Genomic DNA, 21,118 nt, shown 5'->3' with positions numbered 1-21,118 from the left:
CAGATATTTACATTGTGTGCACCAGCATAAAGGGGGGTTATAAGTGGATGGTTCAGTCAGGGTGGGAAGGACAGGGAACACCGCAGACTTTTCCAGTTAATCCGGATAGCCGAAAAGATGCCAAACACATTCATCATTGCCAAAAGAGCCGGAAGCAAAGTTTCAGTATGTGACAGAAACAGCAACGTATCGTCAGCATAGAGTACCATCCTCTCCTCAGAGCCTGAGACCAAAAGTCTAGAGAAAGTGGAAGCACATATTACACAGGCTAGTGGCTCTATGGCAAGGGCAAATAGGGACGGAAGCAAAGGACAACTCTAGAGAGTACCACACCCCAGGGTAAAAGAATCAGTAACAAATGACACAAAACTCTAGCTGCAGGACAGGAATGCAAAAGTTTTGTCCACCCGAGAACCTCAGCTCCCACTCTAAAGTTTTAAATCACAGTCCAAAGAAATGGCCACTCTACTAAATCATATGCTTTGTCAGAACCCAAGGCCATCATCAAAGCATCTTCACGGTTCACATGACGTAACTGAACATATGAATAAAGTCGTCTAATATTAATCAGAGTTGATTTCCCTGGCATGAAGCCAGTTTTATTAGGCTGACTGGTCTCCAAGATCACCTAATTCAACCAAATGGCCAATATTTTGTCTAAAATTTTCACATCCAACAATATAAGAGAGACAGATTATATGAATTCGGGAAAGTCAGATCTTTACTAGTCTTATGAAGAAAAACTACCAATGCTTCACCCTGGTATATCCACACACCTATACTACTCACACCTATAGTACTCACACTAATGCACCCTCACTCCTACCCTACTCCCAATGGTACACCTTCACACCTACCCTACTCCCACATAGACTACTCACGCTGGTACTCCCTCACACCTACCCTACTCCCACATAGACAACTCACGCTGGTACTCCCTCACACCTACCCTACTCCCACCTATACTACTAACACTGGTACTCCCTCACACCTACCCTACTCCCACCTATACTACTCACACTGGTACTCCCTCACACCTACCCTACTCCTACCTATACTACTCACACTGGTACTCCCTCACACCTACTCTACTCCCACCTATACTACTCACACTGGTACTCCCTCACACCTACCCTACTCCTACCTATACTACTCACACTGGTACTCCCTCACACCTACCCTACTCCCACCTATACTACTCACACTGGTACTCCCTCACACATACCCTACTCCCACATAGACTACTCATGCTGGTACTCCCTCACACCTACCCTACTTCCACATATATTAACACAGATACATGCTCACACCTACCCTACTCCCACTGGTACTCCCTCACACCTACCCTACTCCCACATATACTGCTCACACTGGTACTCCCTCACACCTACCCTACTCCCACCTATGCTAACCCTGGTACACCCTCACACTTACCCTACTTCCACATATACTGCTCACACTGGTACTCCCTCACACCTACCCTACTCCCACCTATACTACTAACACTGGTACTCCCTCACACCTACCCTACTCCCACCTATACTGCTCACACTGGTACTCCCTCACACCTACCCTACTCCTACCTATACTACTCACACTGGTACTCCCTCACACCTACTCTACTCCCACCTATACTACTCACACTGGTACTCCCTCACACCTACCCTACTCCCACCTATACTACTCACACTGGTACTCCCTCACACCTACCCTACTCCCACCTATACTACTCACACTGGTACTCCCGCACACCTACCCTACTCCCACATAGAGTACTCATGCTGTTACTCCCTCACACCTACCCTACTTCCACATATATTAACACAGATACATGCTCACACCTACCCTACTCCCACTGGTACTCCCTCACACCTACCCTACTCCCACCTATGCTAACCCTGGTACACCCTCACACCTACCCTACTTCCACATATACTGATCACACTGGTACTCCCTCACACCTATCCTACTCCCAGCTATATTAACACAGATACATGCTCACCCCCTACTCATACCTATACTAACCTACACTGAGCCCTTCCCCATTACATTACAAACCCTCTCATGAGTTTACAGTTAGGGCCGAAACTAGGATTTTTGTCACCCAGGGCAAGGCAGTAATTGGCGCCCCCCTGGAAAAAAAAACAGAGTGCTTTGTTCTGTGCGCGTTCTCCCGAAAAAGGTGTGTGATTTTGTGACACAGTAATGCCCCTTATAACACATTATGCCACAGTAATGCCCCTTACACATTATGCTACAGTAATGCTCCTTACACATTATGCCCCCCCTTCTTCCGCGACTCAACTCCCAGTGTCCCTCCAGCAACAGAGTCAGTCAGGCAGTTGAGGGCTGCTACTGCTCCTCAGCCCTCTCTCCCAGACGGCCATTCCCAGAATGCCATGCGCAAGACTGGGACTCACAACCGCCACTGCCACTCAGAAACTGTGCATACTATAATGGCAGCGGGCAAGAGAGCGGGTGGGCTCTGTCAGATTAGACACGTGTCCCTCTGGCCCCCCCTTTCCTAGTTGCAGCCCTGATTCACCACCTCCACCTTTTCCATTTCATCCTTTTCGTGTCTGCTTCTGATTTGTCTACCTTTTATGTACAGCTTTGTTTCCCTATTGCTGGTCTGCAGAGCATTGTGGCTATGTATTTTTTTTATACAAGACTATAAAGAATAAAACAACAAATATTACTATATGATAAGGTCAATAAAATTATGAAAAGAAGTTATGGTGATTCAGCAAGGATCGCAGTTACTAATACGCATACAATCGGACGATTGTTTTGCACTGCGAATGCGTACACATCGCAGTGCGTGTATGTGAACCAGCCACTGCGATCGGGACTACGATCGCAGCGGCTACACAGACCCATCGCAAAGTGATTGATAGTAAGTGCCGTTTGTGGGTGGTAACGGGGGGTGGTTGGATGAACGCAGGTGTGCCAGTGCGTTTCAATGGCATGCACTGCCATACGATACGCAGCCTGAGGCCTTATAGCGTGCGCTGAAGTTAGCAGTTCCTGAGTGAGGTCTGACCTGCCTTACCTGTGCGTATGGGTCTGATGTTACCGAATATTTTGCTATATTGCTAAAGTATATGGATGTGAGTAAGGGGGAGTGGGTGTCCTTATATTAGGCTGCAATCGCAATGCGAATGCAATTATTTGCATATCACTGCTGATATTAGCGACTGCGCTGCGTGCGTATTAGCAGAATAGCGATCCTTGCTGATTCAGGCCCTGCGTCCTTAAGGCTAATAGAAATCAATGGCTAACAAATTGTGTGACACCCTCTTGGTAAAATTATCTCTTTACCTATATTAGTGGGGAGACAACCAAGAGTAGGGAAATATATGTATATTACATAGATTACCTCCAGTTGTATACTGTTGACCATGGGGTTCAAGGCTTCTGCCTTCAGATTGCTCTGTAATGCAAACATTTCACCAAATTAGTATATTTTTCAAATGTACGCACAAAACGCTACACAGTGACTGAAGTCAAACACAAACCACTAGCTGTAAAACTACAAAGTGTTAAGCTTGAATAAATATTTGCCTAAAAGAGAATACATATATTATATGCACATATTTGTCTAAAATAAGATAAACAAATAACATTTAACTGTATACTTACCCCAACTGAAGTCACACAGTCCGAGAAGCTCTTTGATAAAGCGGAAACTTCCTTGCACATAGCACTGGTTAGCCTAAACCAAATACACAGAAATGTATAGAAATAGTGAAAACTATGCACACTAAGTATTGTTATTAAAGCTTTATATTTTGACTTTGTGACCAATACAGGCTGTTGGAAGCTTGATGTGCTGTGCAAATTGCACAATTCTCTGAATATCATCTGCCAACGTCATGTTTAACTCAAAAGCGATTTATATTCATGTATTTACAGATACAGCGACTTAGCAAATTAATATAGATTTACAGCCTCACCCACAGTTTTGTAATACTGACTTTGAAGGAAAAATCTGCATACTTCATTGACTGTAATAGAAAGATTGTCTAATCTAGCTTGTATAAGAAACAAGCTTCTATATCTGCAGGAAACTCTAGCTGAAGTACCTGGCGTTGCCCAGGTTTAAATCTTCAAAGTTTTATTATGTGAGGTCATCCAAATCCATCCAGTGGAAGGCCCAGAACAGGCTCCCTGGGTCAAAGTTCTGTCCAGCGTACACCAATGGGAGGTCCGAACGGGACCTCAAACCTCTAGTATGTCTTACGGGATCCAATGTTTACCACGCTCTGAAATTTTTGTCCAAATTTATCCAATGGAAGGCTCAGAACAGGCTTGGCGGGTCAAAGTTCTGCCCAGCGTACACCAACGGGAGGTCCGACAGGGAACCTAACCCCCCTAAAACCTGACCAGGATCCAACTGGACCACCTCGCTTTAGTTTCATCCCAATCGGTGCAGGGGTGTATCTTCAAGTTATTACGTTTTATTATGTGGTGTCATCCAAATCCATCCTCTGTAAGGCCCAGAACAGGCACCCTCGGTCAAAGTTCTGCCCGGTGCACTGCACAGTGAGGTCCAAACGGGACCCCAACCAATCCATTAGGCATCCCAAACCAATTGCCATCACTCTGTGAAGTTTTAATCCAGATCCATCCAGTGGAAGGCCCAGAACAGGCTCCCAGGGTCAAAATACTTTCCAGCGTACACCAATGGGAGGTCCGACTGGGACCTCAACCCCCTAAAATGTCTTCTGAGATACAATGTTACCACTTTGTGACATTTTCGTCCAATCCATCCAGTGGAAGGCTCAGAACAGGCTCCCCGGGTCAAACCAGCGTACACCAACGGGAGGTCCAACTGGGACCCTAACCCCCGAAACCTTGGCCAGGTTCCAACTGGACCACCTTGCATTGGTTTCATGCCAATTGGTGCAGGGATGTCCAAATGCATAACCAGACAGACAAACAAACAAACACACCAATTAATTTTATATATAAGATTTGTTGCTCTGTTGCACGGTCGCTATGTGGTCTAATAGCTTTTTGATACTAAATAACTATGTAAGAATCGGCAGCTTACCTTGAGAGCTGTGGAAGATATTCGACAAACAGACAAACAAACGTCTTATATATATATATATATATATATATATACGCAATATGTATATATATAATATATATATATATATATATATATATATATATATATATATATATATAGAGTAGGCGTTCTGTTAGCTTGTCTGACATACAAGTTGTGCGAGTATATCCGGATGCAGTTTTTGCATAAGTTCGTTTATAACATGTTTGCTTTATGAAGCCCATGGGTCTATTTGCTATAAAGTGGCGATTGGGCTGGTTTTATCCTGCAGTTATAGAAAACCTCCTATCACCACGTCTTACTCAGAAAATCATTGGAGCATCTGAGTACTTATGCGTTACCTGACTTTGCCAGTTCACAAATGCACAGTATAACCAGATGCACTGACTAGGGCTACCAATATCCATTTGCAAATAAATAAATATTTTATGATTATTATTATTATTAATAATAATATTATTAATGATAAAAATGTGAAACAATAAACAGATTCCACTAGTTTTGCTGCGAGAGAATACTTTATTTAACTAGATAAAGCATTCTTTAATTGATTATGTCTTACTACCGACTTCCTGAAGGCCAATGTTGAATAGGTTCCCTTACCCCATCTCTTCAGCTCTATGGATTACCGCTGTGATAGCCCTTGATTGATAGGGAGAAGCACCACTAACGGTAAACTAGCACATTTTGACATTTCGTTAAGACAGTGCCAAACCCAAGGAGGCTCTCTGAAAGACTCTCTGATAAAGTCCCTGTTTGAGACAAAATGTGTCAGTTTGCTGTTATATGGATTAAAGGTTGTGAACTATTACTGTGGTCTAGCTGACAGACTCTTGAAAGCAATGGCTGTAATAAGCTTTTTATTCCATCTTATTTTTATAACAAGTGCCATTTGTGGAGCCGGCTTGACTCTTACAAGTACACTGGTGACACGATACAATTCACTCCGATAGACCGTGGAGCAGCATACAACGCAGACGGCATGTTTTCCACATTCGTGTGCACATTAGTAGCAGGTAACATTGTGCAAAGCGCTGAGCTTAACACTACAACGTCTTATAAAGGGAGACGGAAGCAATGGACAATCAAAGAAAAACTAAACGCACTGGGCATTCTAAAGACAGGCCTTTCCCACGCAAAAGCTTGGTACAGGGAGTGAACACTTCATGGATGGATAAAGGAAGAGTCCAAATTAAGGGAATACATCTTTGATTTTGAGGAGAGTGAGGGACTGCAAAGTAAGAGATTGAAAAAGAGCACAGACAACTTTTTGGATAACGGTGTATTAATATGGTTCATACAGGAAAGGGCAGAAGGTACGCCAAACGCCATAAGGCAGAGTCTCTGCAACAAATCCTTGACAGTGAGCAAGAAACAACGGAGGTGTCATTGTAAGGAGGAACAGTGCGTTTAAATTTTATATACTGGAGGTGGCCACCTCATTGTGTCTGGATAGTGCGGATAACCAAGTCCAGATAATTTATTCCTTTATACTGCTATTCACATTAATGGGACACTGAGGGTCTGCTTCAACAAGGATCGAAATTGCAATTGCAATAGCGATTACACACGCAGTCTCACTTCGAAGAGATGTTAATCCTCTGCGATATGTTAATCCTATGCCGTTGCAGCACTACATAAGGACGCCCACCTTACCTTACACACATCCGTAATACTTAGCAAGACTGCGAAACCATCGGTCACATCGAGTACCATCGTAGCCTCACGCACACTTGCCCAAGCTCGGACATTACTCAGGAATTGCTAACCTTGTCGCACGCACTGAGTACAGAAGCGGTGTACGGCATCGCAGTGGACAATTTATGCACGCCCATACAACGACATTCAAACACACTGGCAAGCCTGCGTTTCGCCAACCAACCCCCAACCACCTCCCCAAAACGGTACTTCCTGTCAATCACTCTGTGATGGGTCTGCGTAGTCTCTGCTATCGCAGTCTCTATCGCAGTGGCTGGTTTGCGCTCGTGCACTGCGATGCATGCGCAGAACGCAACAATCGGCCAATAGCGTGCGTAATGGCAGTTGCGATCCTTGCTGAATCAGACGAGCAGCTTCAACTTTTTAAATATATTTACACAATTACTGCAAATTTGTTATATACAGTGGCTTACAAAAGTATTAAACCCCCTAAAAAGTCAGCAGACGAACCTGTATTACAAATGAGACTTACACAGATTGTTCCAGGCTGTGGGCTTGCTTCAGCAGAGGACAGAGGACAGAATTGCAAAGCCGCACACAAGCAGCTTTGCAATTCTGTCCTTGCTAAAATGCTAATACAGTAGGACGTGCCTAACATTGCTCATTCTACCCTGCAGATTTGCTCCAGGTTGTTCAGGTTGGTGGGGTGAGTGACGCTCGTGGATTGCGATTTTGAAATAGTGCAACCGATTCTCAGTTGGATAGAGCTCTAAACTTTCACTTGAGATATTTCCCCATACCTTTAGTGTTCTAGCAGACTTGAGCAGGTTGTCTTGCAGTATCCCCCTGTATTTTGCACCATCCATTGGTTCTCTAATTTTAACAAGACAAGATGCCCAGTACCCGCTGAGGAAAAGCATCCCTACAACATGACGCAGCCATCCCCACACTGTTGGCATGGTGTCTGCTGTGGACTGGATAGTGTTAAGTTTGTGCCACACGTAACATTTTGAATTGGACCCAAAAAGCTAAATCATTGTCCCATGTGACCACAAAACCTTCTAGCCAAGGGGCCAGTTGTATCCAGAGCTCTTGATAATGTTGACTGGTGCAGCGCCTCACCCACTGAACCCCGGAGCTCCTACAAAGTGATAGTTGGCCTCTCTCTGGCTTCTCTCACAAGTAGAAACTAATTGAAAGCCAGTTGTTAGGGTAATATCTTTCATCTGTTTAAACTTGGAGCTTCCACAGCACAGGGTTGACTAAATAGCCCACTAGTTTGTAATAATATTTTTTCCTGGAACAATCGATGTAGGTGTAATTTTTAATATAGACAAATCTGTGTACTTTTAGGTGGTTAAATACTCATGCAATTCACTGTTATTTGTAGTTGGTTTGTCATACTATTTAAGATATCTTATTGATCGATACTAAATATTCAATTAAAATGTGCATTTTTTTATGTGACTGTATTTTTAATTGATTTCTGCCATATCATAAATAGTTATTGCAGTATCCTTTTCATCAATTTTATTTGCCTGGATGTTCTCTATAGCGAAGGTCTCCCTTTATTACTTTTGTTACTTCAATATAGAAAAACAGGCCGCCAGTTGAAGAAAGACATGATAACAAATAGTTTGTAAAATAGCACAATACAGCGAAATCATGTACAATAATGTATGATCACATACAGCGCATTATAATAAAGCAGTGCACACGTAACACAACCTGGGCCATCAGTTAGAGCTTGCCGCTTATGCTGGAATCGCCGATTAGGCAAAGTATAACTAGTAAAATGGAATTCAATTTGCTGGTTGTTATAAAATGTTGGAGGGATGTACAAATTAGTAAATGGTGAAGAACCTATTTCAAAGCCACACCGACTTTTTACACTGTGTTTTGAATTCCAAATTGCCGCAGCACCAAATAATTCTACTATCCAATGTACAAAATAGTATACAGAAGTAGTATTTCCACGGTTTGTCCCACGGGTGGTCATGCAGCCAACCATAGTACAATCACCTCATAATACATCACTATTTGGTTTACCGCTTAACCCATGTTCATATCCCAGTAATCACAGTGACAGGCAATGTGCCTTTGGCTTATGTACAACATACAGTTATTGATGCCCTTCTGGGCACAGAGTTGTAACAAGCTGTGCAGCAGGTTTGACTATATACTATTACACACCTACCCTAGACAAGAAAATAGAATTCCTTAGTATGTCATTGTTGCTCAGGGAAACTACACCAGCATTATCCCTCCTACCAATCTGTAGGTGAACCTGACACACCCCTGTCTCCTCTTTTACAAAGGGGCCCGGATCTTTGCATGTGCTCTCTAATGGAGGTCCAAGTCCCTCTTTTATGGCTGCCCACACCCCTTAAGCTTGGGCCCCTACCCCTGCATCCCCTGGTGGGCCCTTCCTGCCCCAGTCCAACACTGTTGTTGCTTATAAATATTCCAGTACCCAAGTAGCCAAACATGATCACTGTTGACACTTCAGATTATCTTTAAGCAAACAGCAAGTAACATTGTGGTTATTTGGTTATTTCCTGATAAACAGATAATGTGGCTGCAGACAGCTTACCTCCCCATAGAGTAACACAGTAACCAATGTAAAGCCAATGTCATCAATATCCCCATCTGCACTACCATATGTTTCTTTAATCACTGGTTCATACAACTTCTTTAGGGCTACCGATACCAGTGACAGACAGAATAATAAAACGGACAGGCACAAAATATATAACACCGCATGTCCCATAAAGTTGTAAACAAGCCAAAGAGAAGAAGAGAAGTGACGGATTCAAGCACCATGATGGAAGATCGTGTGGTCGCTGTACAAGCAGCGCCTTTGGTGACGATGGACAAAATCAGCGTACGCTGGACATTTTCTTAGAACAGACTGTTTTGTTTATTCAGTCTCAGTTATGGTCATATGGGGAGTGTGTGTGTCAGAAGGGGTCAGTCAGTAGGATGTGCTATTACAGAGATGGGGGGGATATATTACAGGGGAGGGGCCTGGTTGGCTCACTGTATAACCAGACACCTCCATCTCTGGGCGCACTGGTAGGAGGGCGGTACGCACATACTTCAACAAGGTCACCGACATGGAATAACTGCAAAGAGGTTCCACTTTCCTGTTGTAAATTGTAAGCATGTGACCTGTATCATTTGCACCAAGGCTAGGGCAGGCGCAAGTGTGCACTGATGGGATGACACATAGCAAACCAAGCATACACTGATAGGGTCAGTCCACCCACAAAATGCGCACAACTCTTGCGTTCAAATCTGCGTTAGCCCTTTTACGAGTTTGAGAAATGACGTGATTACTAAGTGGACCTGGCATAACAGAGCCAGCAAAACTAGAGCTTAAAGGTCTTTTATCCTTAGCAGAAAGTTATATTATTAGTTTCTCCATTTATTTACATTGTATCATATTTTATTTATATAGCACCACTAATAACACAGCGCTGTACATAGAATTTTGGTCATTTGCATCCGTCTTTCCCCCACTGGAACATGCACTATAATTCCCTAACACACACACACACACACACACACACACACACACGGGTACATTTTGGTCAGCAACCAAATAACCTAACGCTATGTTTTTAAGAATACGGGGGTACCCACAGAAACCCAGGGAGCACATAACAACACGGATAGCTCAGGAATCACAGTCATGACCCCAGTGCTGCGAGGCAGCAATGCTAACCTCTGTGCTAGTGCTTATATATTGTTTAGACTGAGCTGTATATATACATACTCACTTTGTTAGGACCGCTGCTTGGTCTTTTACCGGCTTGTCTACGTCTTGTCCATGAAGTATTAATTCTGCCACCTTATGAAGCTGCTCGATGCAGCGGGCGGTGATTTCTGCCAAATTCTCAATAGACGTCATGTATATTTCCTATGTGTACACAATGGGAGAAGGCTGTAATAATCGACATACCACGTATTGTTCACAAGGTTCCATACATCATATCTGCATGTATAGCCAGCACCCTCTGCAGACAGACCTTCTGTCAAAAATAATCACAATAGATTATAATGTAATACTATCAAACTCTATGCTCTTCCTTCCTCTGTGTCTCCCAAATCCTGCAGCTCCAATAAGCTGGATGGTTCTCCTATCGGTTGTGGCCAGAGCTGGTCTCAGGCAAGATGTATATCACTACAGTACTACACCATACTATAACTATACTTATTATAAATACTACCATATACTAGAACAATACATACTATAACTACACCTTCAGTACTAATTGCTAGATATATGGGGGCCCTATGAAAATTTTGCTATGGGGCCCCCATACCTCTAGTTACGCCCCTGCTACTACACCATGCTATAATTATACATACTATAACGATACTTATTAAAAAATACCTCAATATACTAGAATGTACCTACTACACCATACTATAATTATACATACTTTAACTATACTTATTATTATTATTATTACCAGTTATTTATATAGCGTACACATATTCCGCAACGCTGTACAGAGAATAGTTGGCCATTCACATCAGTCCCTGCCCCAGTGGAGCTTACAATCTATGGGCCTGATTCAGAGCCGCTCGTAAGCGGCCGCTCGTTCGTTCGGAACGTTGTTTGCACATCTGCGCATGCGTACGGTTTTTAATACGCATGCGCGAACTAGTCAGTGCGGCTGAAAATCATTTGTTCGCTATATAGCGAGTGCCTGCCATTTTGAGTGACAGAATGAGGCGTATGTGGGTGGTAACATGGGAAGGTGCTTGAAAACGGGGAGTGGAGATCAGAACGCAGGCGTGCTTAAAGGTCAAAGCGGGCGTTTTATGGGTGTGCATAATTAAAACAGCAGTGTCATTGACCACGTCACTTGGTTGTTTTATAGCCAGAACTGCTCGCAAAATTGTGGTAGGAAAAACCAGCCACAAGAATAGCGAGCAGTTCATACGCTGTTCGATGTACTCGATTAATCTAATAAATAGCGCACATAACGTATGATGCGAGCGGCCAGGGGGCGTATTTTTCAAAATTTCAACCGCAAGTTTTGCTCGCTCGTTCAGACTTATAGGCGTCAACAACAAAGAGCGAACGGATCACCCCTTTTTTTTGAACGAACGAGCGCATATAGCAAGCGGCTCTGAATGAGGTCCTATGTTCCCTATCACATGCTCACACACATACACACTAGGGTTATTTTTTTTTATGTTTGGAGCCAATTAACCTACCAATATATTTTTGGAGTGTGGGAGCACAGGGAGAATATCCAAACTCCACACAGTTATGGCCATTGTGGGAATCGAACCCACAACCTCAGTGCTGTGAGGCAGTAACACTAACCATTACACCGTCTGTGCTGCCCCAATTATAAATATTACAATATACTAGAATGCTACACACTATAACTATATCTACTACACCATACTATAATTATACATACTACACCATACTTTAACTATACATACTATAACTATACCATACTATAACTATACATACTATAACTATACATACTACACACCATACTAAAACTATACATACTACACCATACTATAACTATACATACTACACACCATACTAAAACTATACATACTACACCATACTATAACTATACATATTACACCATACTATAACTATATATCTATAACTATAGATACTACAATAAACTATGTCTATACATACTACACATACTATAACTATACATACTGCATAATACTATAACAATAAATACTACACCATACTATAACTATACATACTACACCATACTAAAACTATATATAATAAAACTATACTACACCATACTGTAGTAACTATACCAAAAAAAAATTATATATATATATAAATATATATATATATATATATATATATATATATATATAAATCTATATTGGGTTATGCTATGTGAGTAGTTCAACACAACACAGGTCACTCCAGGGTTTTCCAAGAAAGGTTTAATGTGATCGACGTTTCGAAATCGCACAGAGGGCCTGATTCAGAGCCGTTCGCTATTTGCGGTCGTTCGTTCAAAAACAAGGGGTGGCTATTCAAATGATCAGTTCGCAAATTGCAGTCTGTTCACACCTCTAAGTCTGAATGAGCGAGCAAAACATACGCTCGTTTATTTGTTAAAAACGCCCCCTGGCCGCACGCACCATACGTCATGTCCGCTATTTATTAGATTAATCGAGTACATCGACCAGCGTATGAACTGCTCGCTATTCTTGTGGTTGGTTTTTGCTACCACAATCTTGCGAGCAGTTCTGGCTATAAAATAACCCAGTGACGTGGTCAATGACGCTGCTGTATTAATTATGCACACCCATAAAACGCCCGTTTTGACCTTTAAGCACGCCTGCGTTCGGATCTCCACTCCCCATTTTCAAGCACCTTCCCCTGTTACCACCCACATACGCCTCATTCTGTCACTCAAAATAGCAGGCATTCGCTATATTGCGAGCACATGAATTTCGGCCGCACTGACTGGTTCGCGCATGCGTATAACGATCCGTACGCATGCGCAGATGTGCGAACATCGCTCGGAACGAGCGTACTGCCGCTAGCGAGTGGCTCTGAATGAGGGCCAGAGTCCCTTTGTTAAGATACAAGGCAATATAATATATTGCCTTGTATCTTGACAAAGGGACTCTGGGCCTGATTCAGAGCCGCTCGCAATTAGCGCTATTCAAATGAACCGTACGCTCTTTGCGGTCTGTTGCCGCCTCCATGTCTGAACGAGCGAGCAAAACAAATACGCTCGTGTATTTGATAAAAACGCCCCCTGGCCGCTCGCATCATACGTCATGTCCGCTATTTATTTGATTAATCGAGTACATCGAACAGCGTATGAACTGCTCGCTATTCTTGTGGTTGGTTTTTCCTACCACAATATTGCGAGCAGTTCAGGCTATAAAACAACCAAGTGACATGGTCAATGACGCTGCTTTGTTAATTATGCACACCCATAAAACGCCCGCTTTGACCTTTAAGCACGCCTGCGTTCTGATCTGCACTCCCTGTTTTCAAGCACCTTTCCCTGTTACCACCCACATACGCCTCATTCTTTCACTCAAAATAGCAGGAATTCGCTATATAGCGAACAAACGATTTTCGGCCGCACTGACTGGTTCGCGCATGCGTACTAAAAACCGTACGCATGCGCAGATGTGCAAATATCGCTCGGAACGAGCGTACTGCCGCTTACGAGCGGCTCTGAATCAGGCCCACTGTGCGGTGTTGGACTACTCACGTAGCATAACTCGATAATATATTTGTATGATTACAAAAAGGAGCACCCAGGCAGATGATTACCCTTATATAGGAGTGCCTGTCTATTGGACACACACACACACACATATATATATATATATATATATATACACACACACACACTCTGTGTATATATATATATATATATATATATATATATATATATATATATATACACACACACACACACCAAACTATATATATGCATACTATACAAAAAAAATATGTACATACACATATATGTATATATATTTATATATACATACATACGTAATCATACTATAACAATACATACTACACCATACTATAACTATGCATACTGCACAAAACTATAACTGTACCATACTATATCTATCCATGCTACAACATACTATAACTATACATACTGCATCAAACTAGTTTAACTATACATACTACACCAAACTATACATATTCATAATACACCATACTATAACTATATACAGTATACCTCACCTAACCATAACTATACATACTAAACCATATTAAAACTATACTATAACTATACATACTATACCATACTATAACTATACATACTATACCATACTATAACTATACATACTACACCATACTATAACTATACATACTACACACCATACTAAAACTATACATACAACACCATATTATAACTATACATACTATACCATACTATAACTATACAAACTACACACCATACTATAACTATACATACTATAAATACTACACACCATACTATAACTATACATACTACACCATACTATAACTATACATACTATGCCATACTATAACTATACATACTATACCATACTATACCTATACATACTACACACTACACACCATACTATAACTATACATACTGCACCATACTATAACTATACCATACTATAACTATACCATACTATACATACTACACACCATACTAAAACTATACATACAACACCATATTATAACTATACATACTATAACTATACAAACTACACACCATACTATAACTATACCATACTATACATACTACACACCATACTAAAACTATACATACAACACCATATTATAACTATACATACTATAACTATACAAACTACACACCATACTATAACTATACCATACTATACATACTACACACCATACTATAACTATACATATTATACTATACATACTATACCATACTAAAACAATACATACTACAGTATAACTATACATACTATACCATACTATACATACTACACCATACTATAACTATACCAAAATGTATATATACCAAACTATGGCCCTCATTCAGAGCCGTACGCTCTGAGCAGAGCGCACGCTCTGAATGAGGGCCGGGCTCCATTTTCATGGAGCGTCCTCCTGGACGCTCGTATAGCTGTGGGTCACCACCCACAGGCTATACGAGCGTGCATTGTGATGGTCGCGATGGTCGAGACCATCGCGACCATCGAATTTGCGAGCCGGAGCCTGCGGTTGAGGTTTTCAACCGCAAGCTCCGGAGTGATTTTGGCTCTATCAGAGCCAAAATCACTCCCACTGACATCACTAGTGATGTCAGTGGGCCGGCTTCTGACGGGAGGCGTTCCCGTGGGAACGCCCCCGTCAGGGAGGCACGCCCCCGGCACGCCCACCAAAGGGGGCGTGCTGTCAATCAACATTGACAGCACGCCCCTTTGATCGGACACAACGAACGAAGGACTTTCCTTCGCTCGTCGCGTCTGGCGCATGCGCACGACGGAGCTCCCTCCGTCGTGCGCATGCTCAGTCCATAACATCGACCCACTTGCGAGCGGACAGCCGCTCGCGAGTGGGTCTGAATCAGGCCCTATATCTACACATACTATACCAATATATTATATATATATATATATATACAGCCCAGGTCAGAGCTCATCACAGGAGTGAGTTTAGATCACCTTATAAGTCCTAATTGATACAAGGATCTCATCCTCTCCAACTTAATATCAGGATTGGTTATATCATTTGTTCTGGTCCCAATTGATATAAAGATATTCTTTTAACCAACTTATAATCAGGATTGGTTACAGCATTTATTTTGAAGTGTTTACCCCTGATGAAGTCCTCACGGACGAAACGCGTAGGGTATTAATCTGTGTAATCCGATTGCCCTAAGGGAGGAACCTGCTATAAAAGATCTAACCCCTGCGTGGGTAGACGCAGGATGCAGATTTCTCCCAAACTGTGGCATTGGATCATTACTGATGTAAGCTATATTTTAAATGTACTGTGTCATATGACTAGTGAATTTTACTAAAAATTTCTGAAAAATCAATAATTTTTGGATTGATTCTAATGTGAGGCCTTATTGGCCAAATTTTCTGGGCGTTCTTTGGTGAGAGGGTCTTTTTTTTAGAACCATTAGTGAAAGAAAAAATCTGTAGAAGGTTTCCCAAAGAAAGGAACATTTTCATCAGTGTCCAGCATTTGACAATCCTGATTGGATCTTCCTCCCATCGCTACAATATAGTGTTTAAGCTCTTGTCTTCAGCTAAAGACTTTTATGTGCTTGGTGAGCCCTCTAATTGTTTTTTATATTCACATGTACATACATACATAACCATACTGTAACAATACATACTACACCATGCTATATCTATACATACTACACCATACCGTAACTGTACATACTATACCATAATATAACTACACATACTATTACTATACATACTACACCATACCATAACTATACATACTATAACTATACATACTACACCAAAGATAGGATAAGAAATTCACATTTACTTCAGTATTGATTTCTTTCTTAACCTCAACTTTGTCTCCTTCTTCATCTGTCACTTTCAGGTCCTCTGTCACAATGTCCTCCGCCTCCTGAACATTCACATCCAGCTTTTCTGTCTGTCCTTCTGGATGTCGGGTTTCTGAAGCCAACCAGTCATGGGCTTTCTTCCTAGCCTGACGCCATTGTACAGAAATAAAGTACACTTGAAACCATTTAATTCTTATCCCATTGCCCAACTACTTACACCTAACAAATAGGACATGGACATAACTTTCATGTAGAGTTTAAAGTGGATAATAATAATGATTCAATGATCTATCAGTGGCAGACTGTACCTAGGGTGCTGCAGTCCCCCCAGTAAAATCCACCACCTGCAGCGGCTGCCTAGCAGTGGATTCTCATTAGAAGTGCTCCCTGCTAATCATAGCCAGACAGGCAGTCCCAGGGGGAAGTGTTTTCTCCACATGGAACTTCCAGTCCCGACTGCAACTAGCAGAGAGGGGATGGTGTCAGGAAGCCGACCGCCGGCTTCCAGACTGTGCAATCCCGGCAGGGGTCTAATGACAGGCGTTGAAATCTCGACACCTGTCATTATCCCTATGCCGGGAGCCCGACGCCCGGCATACCTAACGAGGGTAAGCCAGGTGCGGACAGAAGCACAGGTGGGGAGGGTTAGGTTAGGGGCTCCCGGGGGGGGGAGATTTAGGGTTAGACACCCCACCGGGAGGGTTAGGCTAGGGGAAGAGGGTGTTTGGGTTAGGCACCCCCCCCGGGAGGGTTAGGTTTAGGCACTTATGCGGGGGGGTTAGGGTTAGACACCCTTAAGGGAGGGTTAGGGTTAGGGGGGGAAAGGGTTAGGGATAGGTTTGTTTACTTACCTGTCGGGATTCCCTCTGCCTGTGTTCCACTGTCGGTATATATGAACCGCCGGCCTTAGGTCCGGCGGTCATTCATACCAATTCCGCAGAGAGAGTGCTTCCAATGGAAAGCCACATGATTGCAGTAGTGTCAGCTCTATTTCCAGGGACTGCTAGAAGTCTGGGCTGCTTGTCAGTTTGTACCCATGTCATGCGCGTTATTGAGAGCCCGCGCATACACACAACCCGGCTGCACAGACCGGCAGAGAGCCCAGACCCCCTAGAGGTAACAGGTAAGCGCTGCCATTGATGATCTTTATTTATATTCTCTTACTAGACTGTAAGCTATCTCATCCTCTCTTTTCATGTCTGCAATTATTTAGTCTACCATGTCCCGGTTTTATGTATGCTCTCGTTTCCCCATTGGGGAGCACTGTGGTACCATTTAAATCAACAACAATAAATAATAATAATATTATATATGATCTGGTGTAAACTTGTGAATGACGTATGTGTTTATCAGTCTGCACGGGTTATTACTGCGCTGAATACTATACATTAAATATCTGGAGTGTTTATACTTATGTCAATATGTCCATCATGCTCTTTGTCACTCAGTAAGTTAGGTGGGAGATGCGTCTCAATCAAAGCAAGCAGGGAGTGACTGACAGCTTGGCAGCCTTACTTTGTAGAAATGTGTCAATTAGTTGTTTGATACATAGGGCAGGAACAATGATGTCACAAAACCTGAAAAACCGCAGCCTAACCCTCTAGTGCCTAACCATAACCCTCCCATCCCACAGCCTATCCCTAACCCTCCCGTCCCGCAGCCTAACCCTAACCTCTCACTAGTTCCTAACCCTCCCGTCCTACAGCCTAACCCTAACCTCTCCCTAGTGCCTGACTCTAACCCTCCCGTCCCACAGCCTAACCCTAACCTCGTTGGTTTGGGTACCCTAACTACTTCTTTAGATGGGTTTACCTAAACCTGGTGCTTGTAGCCACATTAAATACTAAAGGGCACCCTGAACGGAGAAAAAATTGAATTGCTCTGTCGGGTGCCTATTCGTATAGACGCCCAGCAGGGGGCGTACAGAACATTTGAATCTCCCCCATAGAGCACACTGACACAGTAAATACACAGCACTGATACTACCTGGGGACCGTGGTCCTGCTTCTTTCTGTACCTGAGAAATAGATGTCAGAGAAGCAAACGACACTGTGTGCTCATTTATAATACTTTACAGCAATTCTCAATGAGATTGGAATGTTAATGATGTCACCAGTATTGTACTGAGCGTCCTACTGCTTTGTGCTGAGCTAAGAAGTAACAGTGAATGAGAATATGTCCAGAAATAACTGGGAATATGTAGAACAACAGGGTTATATAATAAAAAAAACTTCCATATAGTAATAAAATATCTAGAAGAATAAATAATAGATGAAAGCACAGACCTTATTCAGCTTGTCAGGTGTAGCAGCGACATGAAGTTCAAACAGTAATTCAGTAAGCATGCTGGCAAACTCCTCTGTCTCTGCACCAATGAACAGAGCATTTGTTACAGTTATCCGTAGTGTTATTATTATAATACTGTAATACTGGTCAGCAGTAACGACAGAGCAGCAGTTTGTGATATGTAACATAGAACCACCTCAGCAATTAGTCAAACCAAAGAGATCCCCCTTTCTAGATCCCCGCCATACAGGCCTCCAACATTATGATCAGACATCGGGGCAGTGGCGGCACCGGGGTCAGTGACACCCGATGCGTTAAATGGCTCCCTGCGCATCCAATAAAGGGGGTATGGCCTTGTAGTATGGCTACGTCTACTTCAATCTAGGGCAGTGGCTTCATGGGAAGCCCCTGTTTACATCACTCTGGGGGAGTGCCCAGCATTCCCGAAGATGCTGGGCTGCCCCCTGGAGACTGTGCCAGGAGCTGGGTGCTGCACGATAATGTCACAGTGCAGCATCCGGTTCCGGGTCACTGCAGAGGAACTGGCATTTGGGTGCCACGCCCAGGAAGGGTGACATCGAGGTGCGGTGACGCCTTGGCATAGAGGTGTGTGTACAAAGCCGGTCTATTTACTAAGTGTTACCAGCCAATCAGTGTTACCAGCCAATCAGCTCCCAACTGTCATCTCACAGGCTGTGTTTGAAAAATGGCAGTTGGGAGCTGATTGGCTGGTACCTTATCACTTTTCACTCTGTCACCTAACACTGCTTAGTAAATAGACCCCAAAGTAATAAAACCCGTTGCCTATGATAATGGTGCTCCAGCCAATCAGCTCCTAACTGTCATCTGTTTGAAAAATGACACTTGGGAGCCGATTAGCTTGAGCGCCATTTATCATACGCAACGAGTTTTAAAACTCCTTGCGCATGATAAAACTTGTTGATGAATGAGCCCCACAGCCTTAAAAGTGACAATTCGGAGCTGATTGGTTGGTACTTTATCTTTCTCCAAGGCTTAGTATATCTAGGGAGAAATGTATCAAACCTTCTAAAGAGGACAAGCGGAGGTGTTGCCCATAGCAACCAATCAGATAGCCAGAATCTGTTTGGTTCCTAAGCGCAATACCTCCTCGTGCCCCCTTTAGATGTTTTTATACATCTCCCCCATAGTGTCTAAGGAATCTCATTGGAGGGCTGTCATCATGAGTTGCCTTGTCCAATCAACTGCCTTCAACACAAGTCCTGCTTGATATCGGAGCTCTGCAGGCTCTGGAGCTTGGATATTACACTGAATGAGACGTGAGCACGTTTGCACGTGTGTGTATAAGTATCTCAGTAATGGCAGAGGTGCGCAGAATATCATAATTTACCTACAGTGCTTGGATATTACACTGAATGAGACGTGAGCACGTTTGCACGTGTGTGTATAAGTATCTCAGTAATGGCAGGGGTGCGCAGTTTATCACAATTTACCTACAGTGCTTGGATATTACACTGAATGAGACGTGAGCATGTGTGCACGTGTGCACGTGTGTGTGTATAAGTATCTCAGTAATGGCAGGGGTGTCAGACGGAGACTGCGCAGAATATCATAATTTACCTTTAGTACACGTTTCCTCTTCATTATCAAAATCTTTCTGAAGAAAAATCTCCTTGATCACAATAAGATCTGCTTTCAACGGTTCCAGCTTTTCTTCTCCCAAAGACGATAGATACATCTGGACCTGAGGATAAATGGATAATATTAAACACATAGTTGTACACTTTCAGTTCTTAACGCTACTTTGTAAAAAAAAACAAAAAAATCCCAGAAAGCTAGTAAGGAGGAAAAGTAATTCTGCCCAAATCGTTTCCTCTTATATTACCTTTGTCTCGCTTTCATTGGAGAGTATTTCCAAAGCCTCCAGGTGTGACAGACCCTGGTACTCATCAAACAGCATCCCATAGTGAGCCGTCCTCTCATCAGTCACCTGCTCTGACAGCCTCTGCTTCTCTTTTTCCTTAGCTTCCCGCAACATCTGCAATAACCAAGCAGCAAGAGGTATGTTATCTTATCT

At 42.8% G+C, this 21,118-nt stretch overlaps 1 protein-coding gene across 5 annotated transcripts in view; it reads right to left on the bottom strand.

Moving 5' to 3' along the window:
* Positions 1-21,118, bottom strand: part of FAM114A1 (family with sequence similarity 114 member A1) — a 37,106-nt gene that overhangs the window by 1,691 nt on the left and 14,297 nt on the right. For all 5 annotated transcript variants that reach the window (XM_088442019.1, XM_088442022.1, XM_088442021.1 and 2 more), the window contains exons 7-13: positions 20,927-21,079; positions 20,662-20,785; positions 19,062-19,141; positions 16,752-16,922; positions 10,519-10,658; positions 3,643-3,715; positions 3,380-3,433 (exon numbers count right to left, since the gene is read on the bottom strand). In XM_088442019.1, the coding sequence (XP_088298145.1) occupies positions 3,380-3,433; positions 3,643-3,715; positions 10,519-10,658; positions 16,752-16,922; positions 19,062-19,141; positions 20,662-20,785; positions 20,927-21,079 (795 nt within the window). The remainder of the gene's footprint in view (positions 1-3,379; positions 3,434-3,642; positions 3,716-10,518; positions 10,659-16,751; positions 16,923-19,061; positions 19,142-20,661; positions 20,786-20,926; positions 21,080-21,118) is intronic.

This window comes from Taudactylus pleione, unplaced genomic scaffold (assembly GCF_031769625.1).
Source record: "Taudactylus pleione unplaced genomic scaffold, aTauple2 ptg000302l, whole genome shotgun sequence".
Taxonomy (NCBI): Eukaryota; Metazoa; Chordata; class Amphibia; order Anura; family Myobatrachidae; genus Taudactylus; species Taudactylus pleione.
This window is presented reverse-complemented; position numbering and strand designations above follow the sequence as displayed.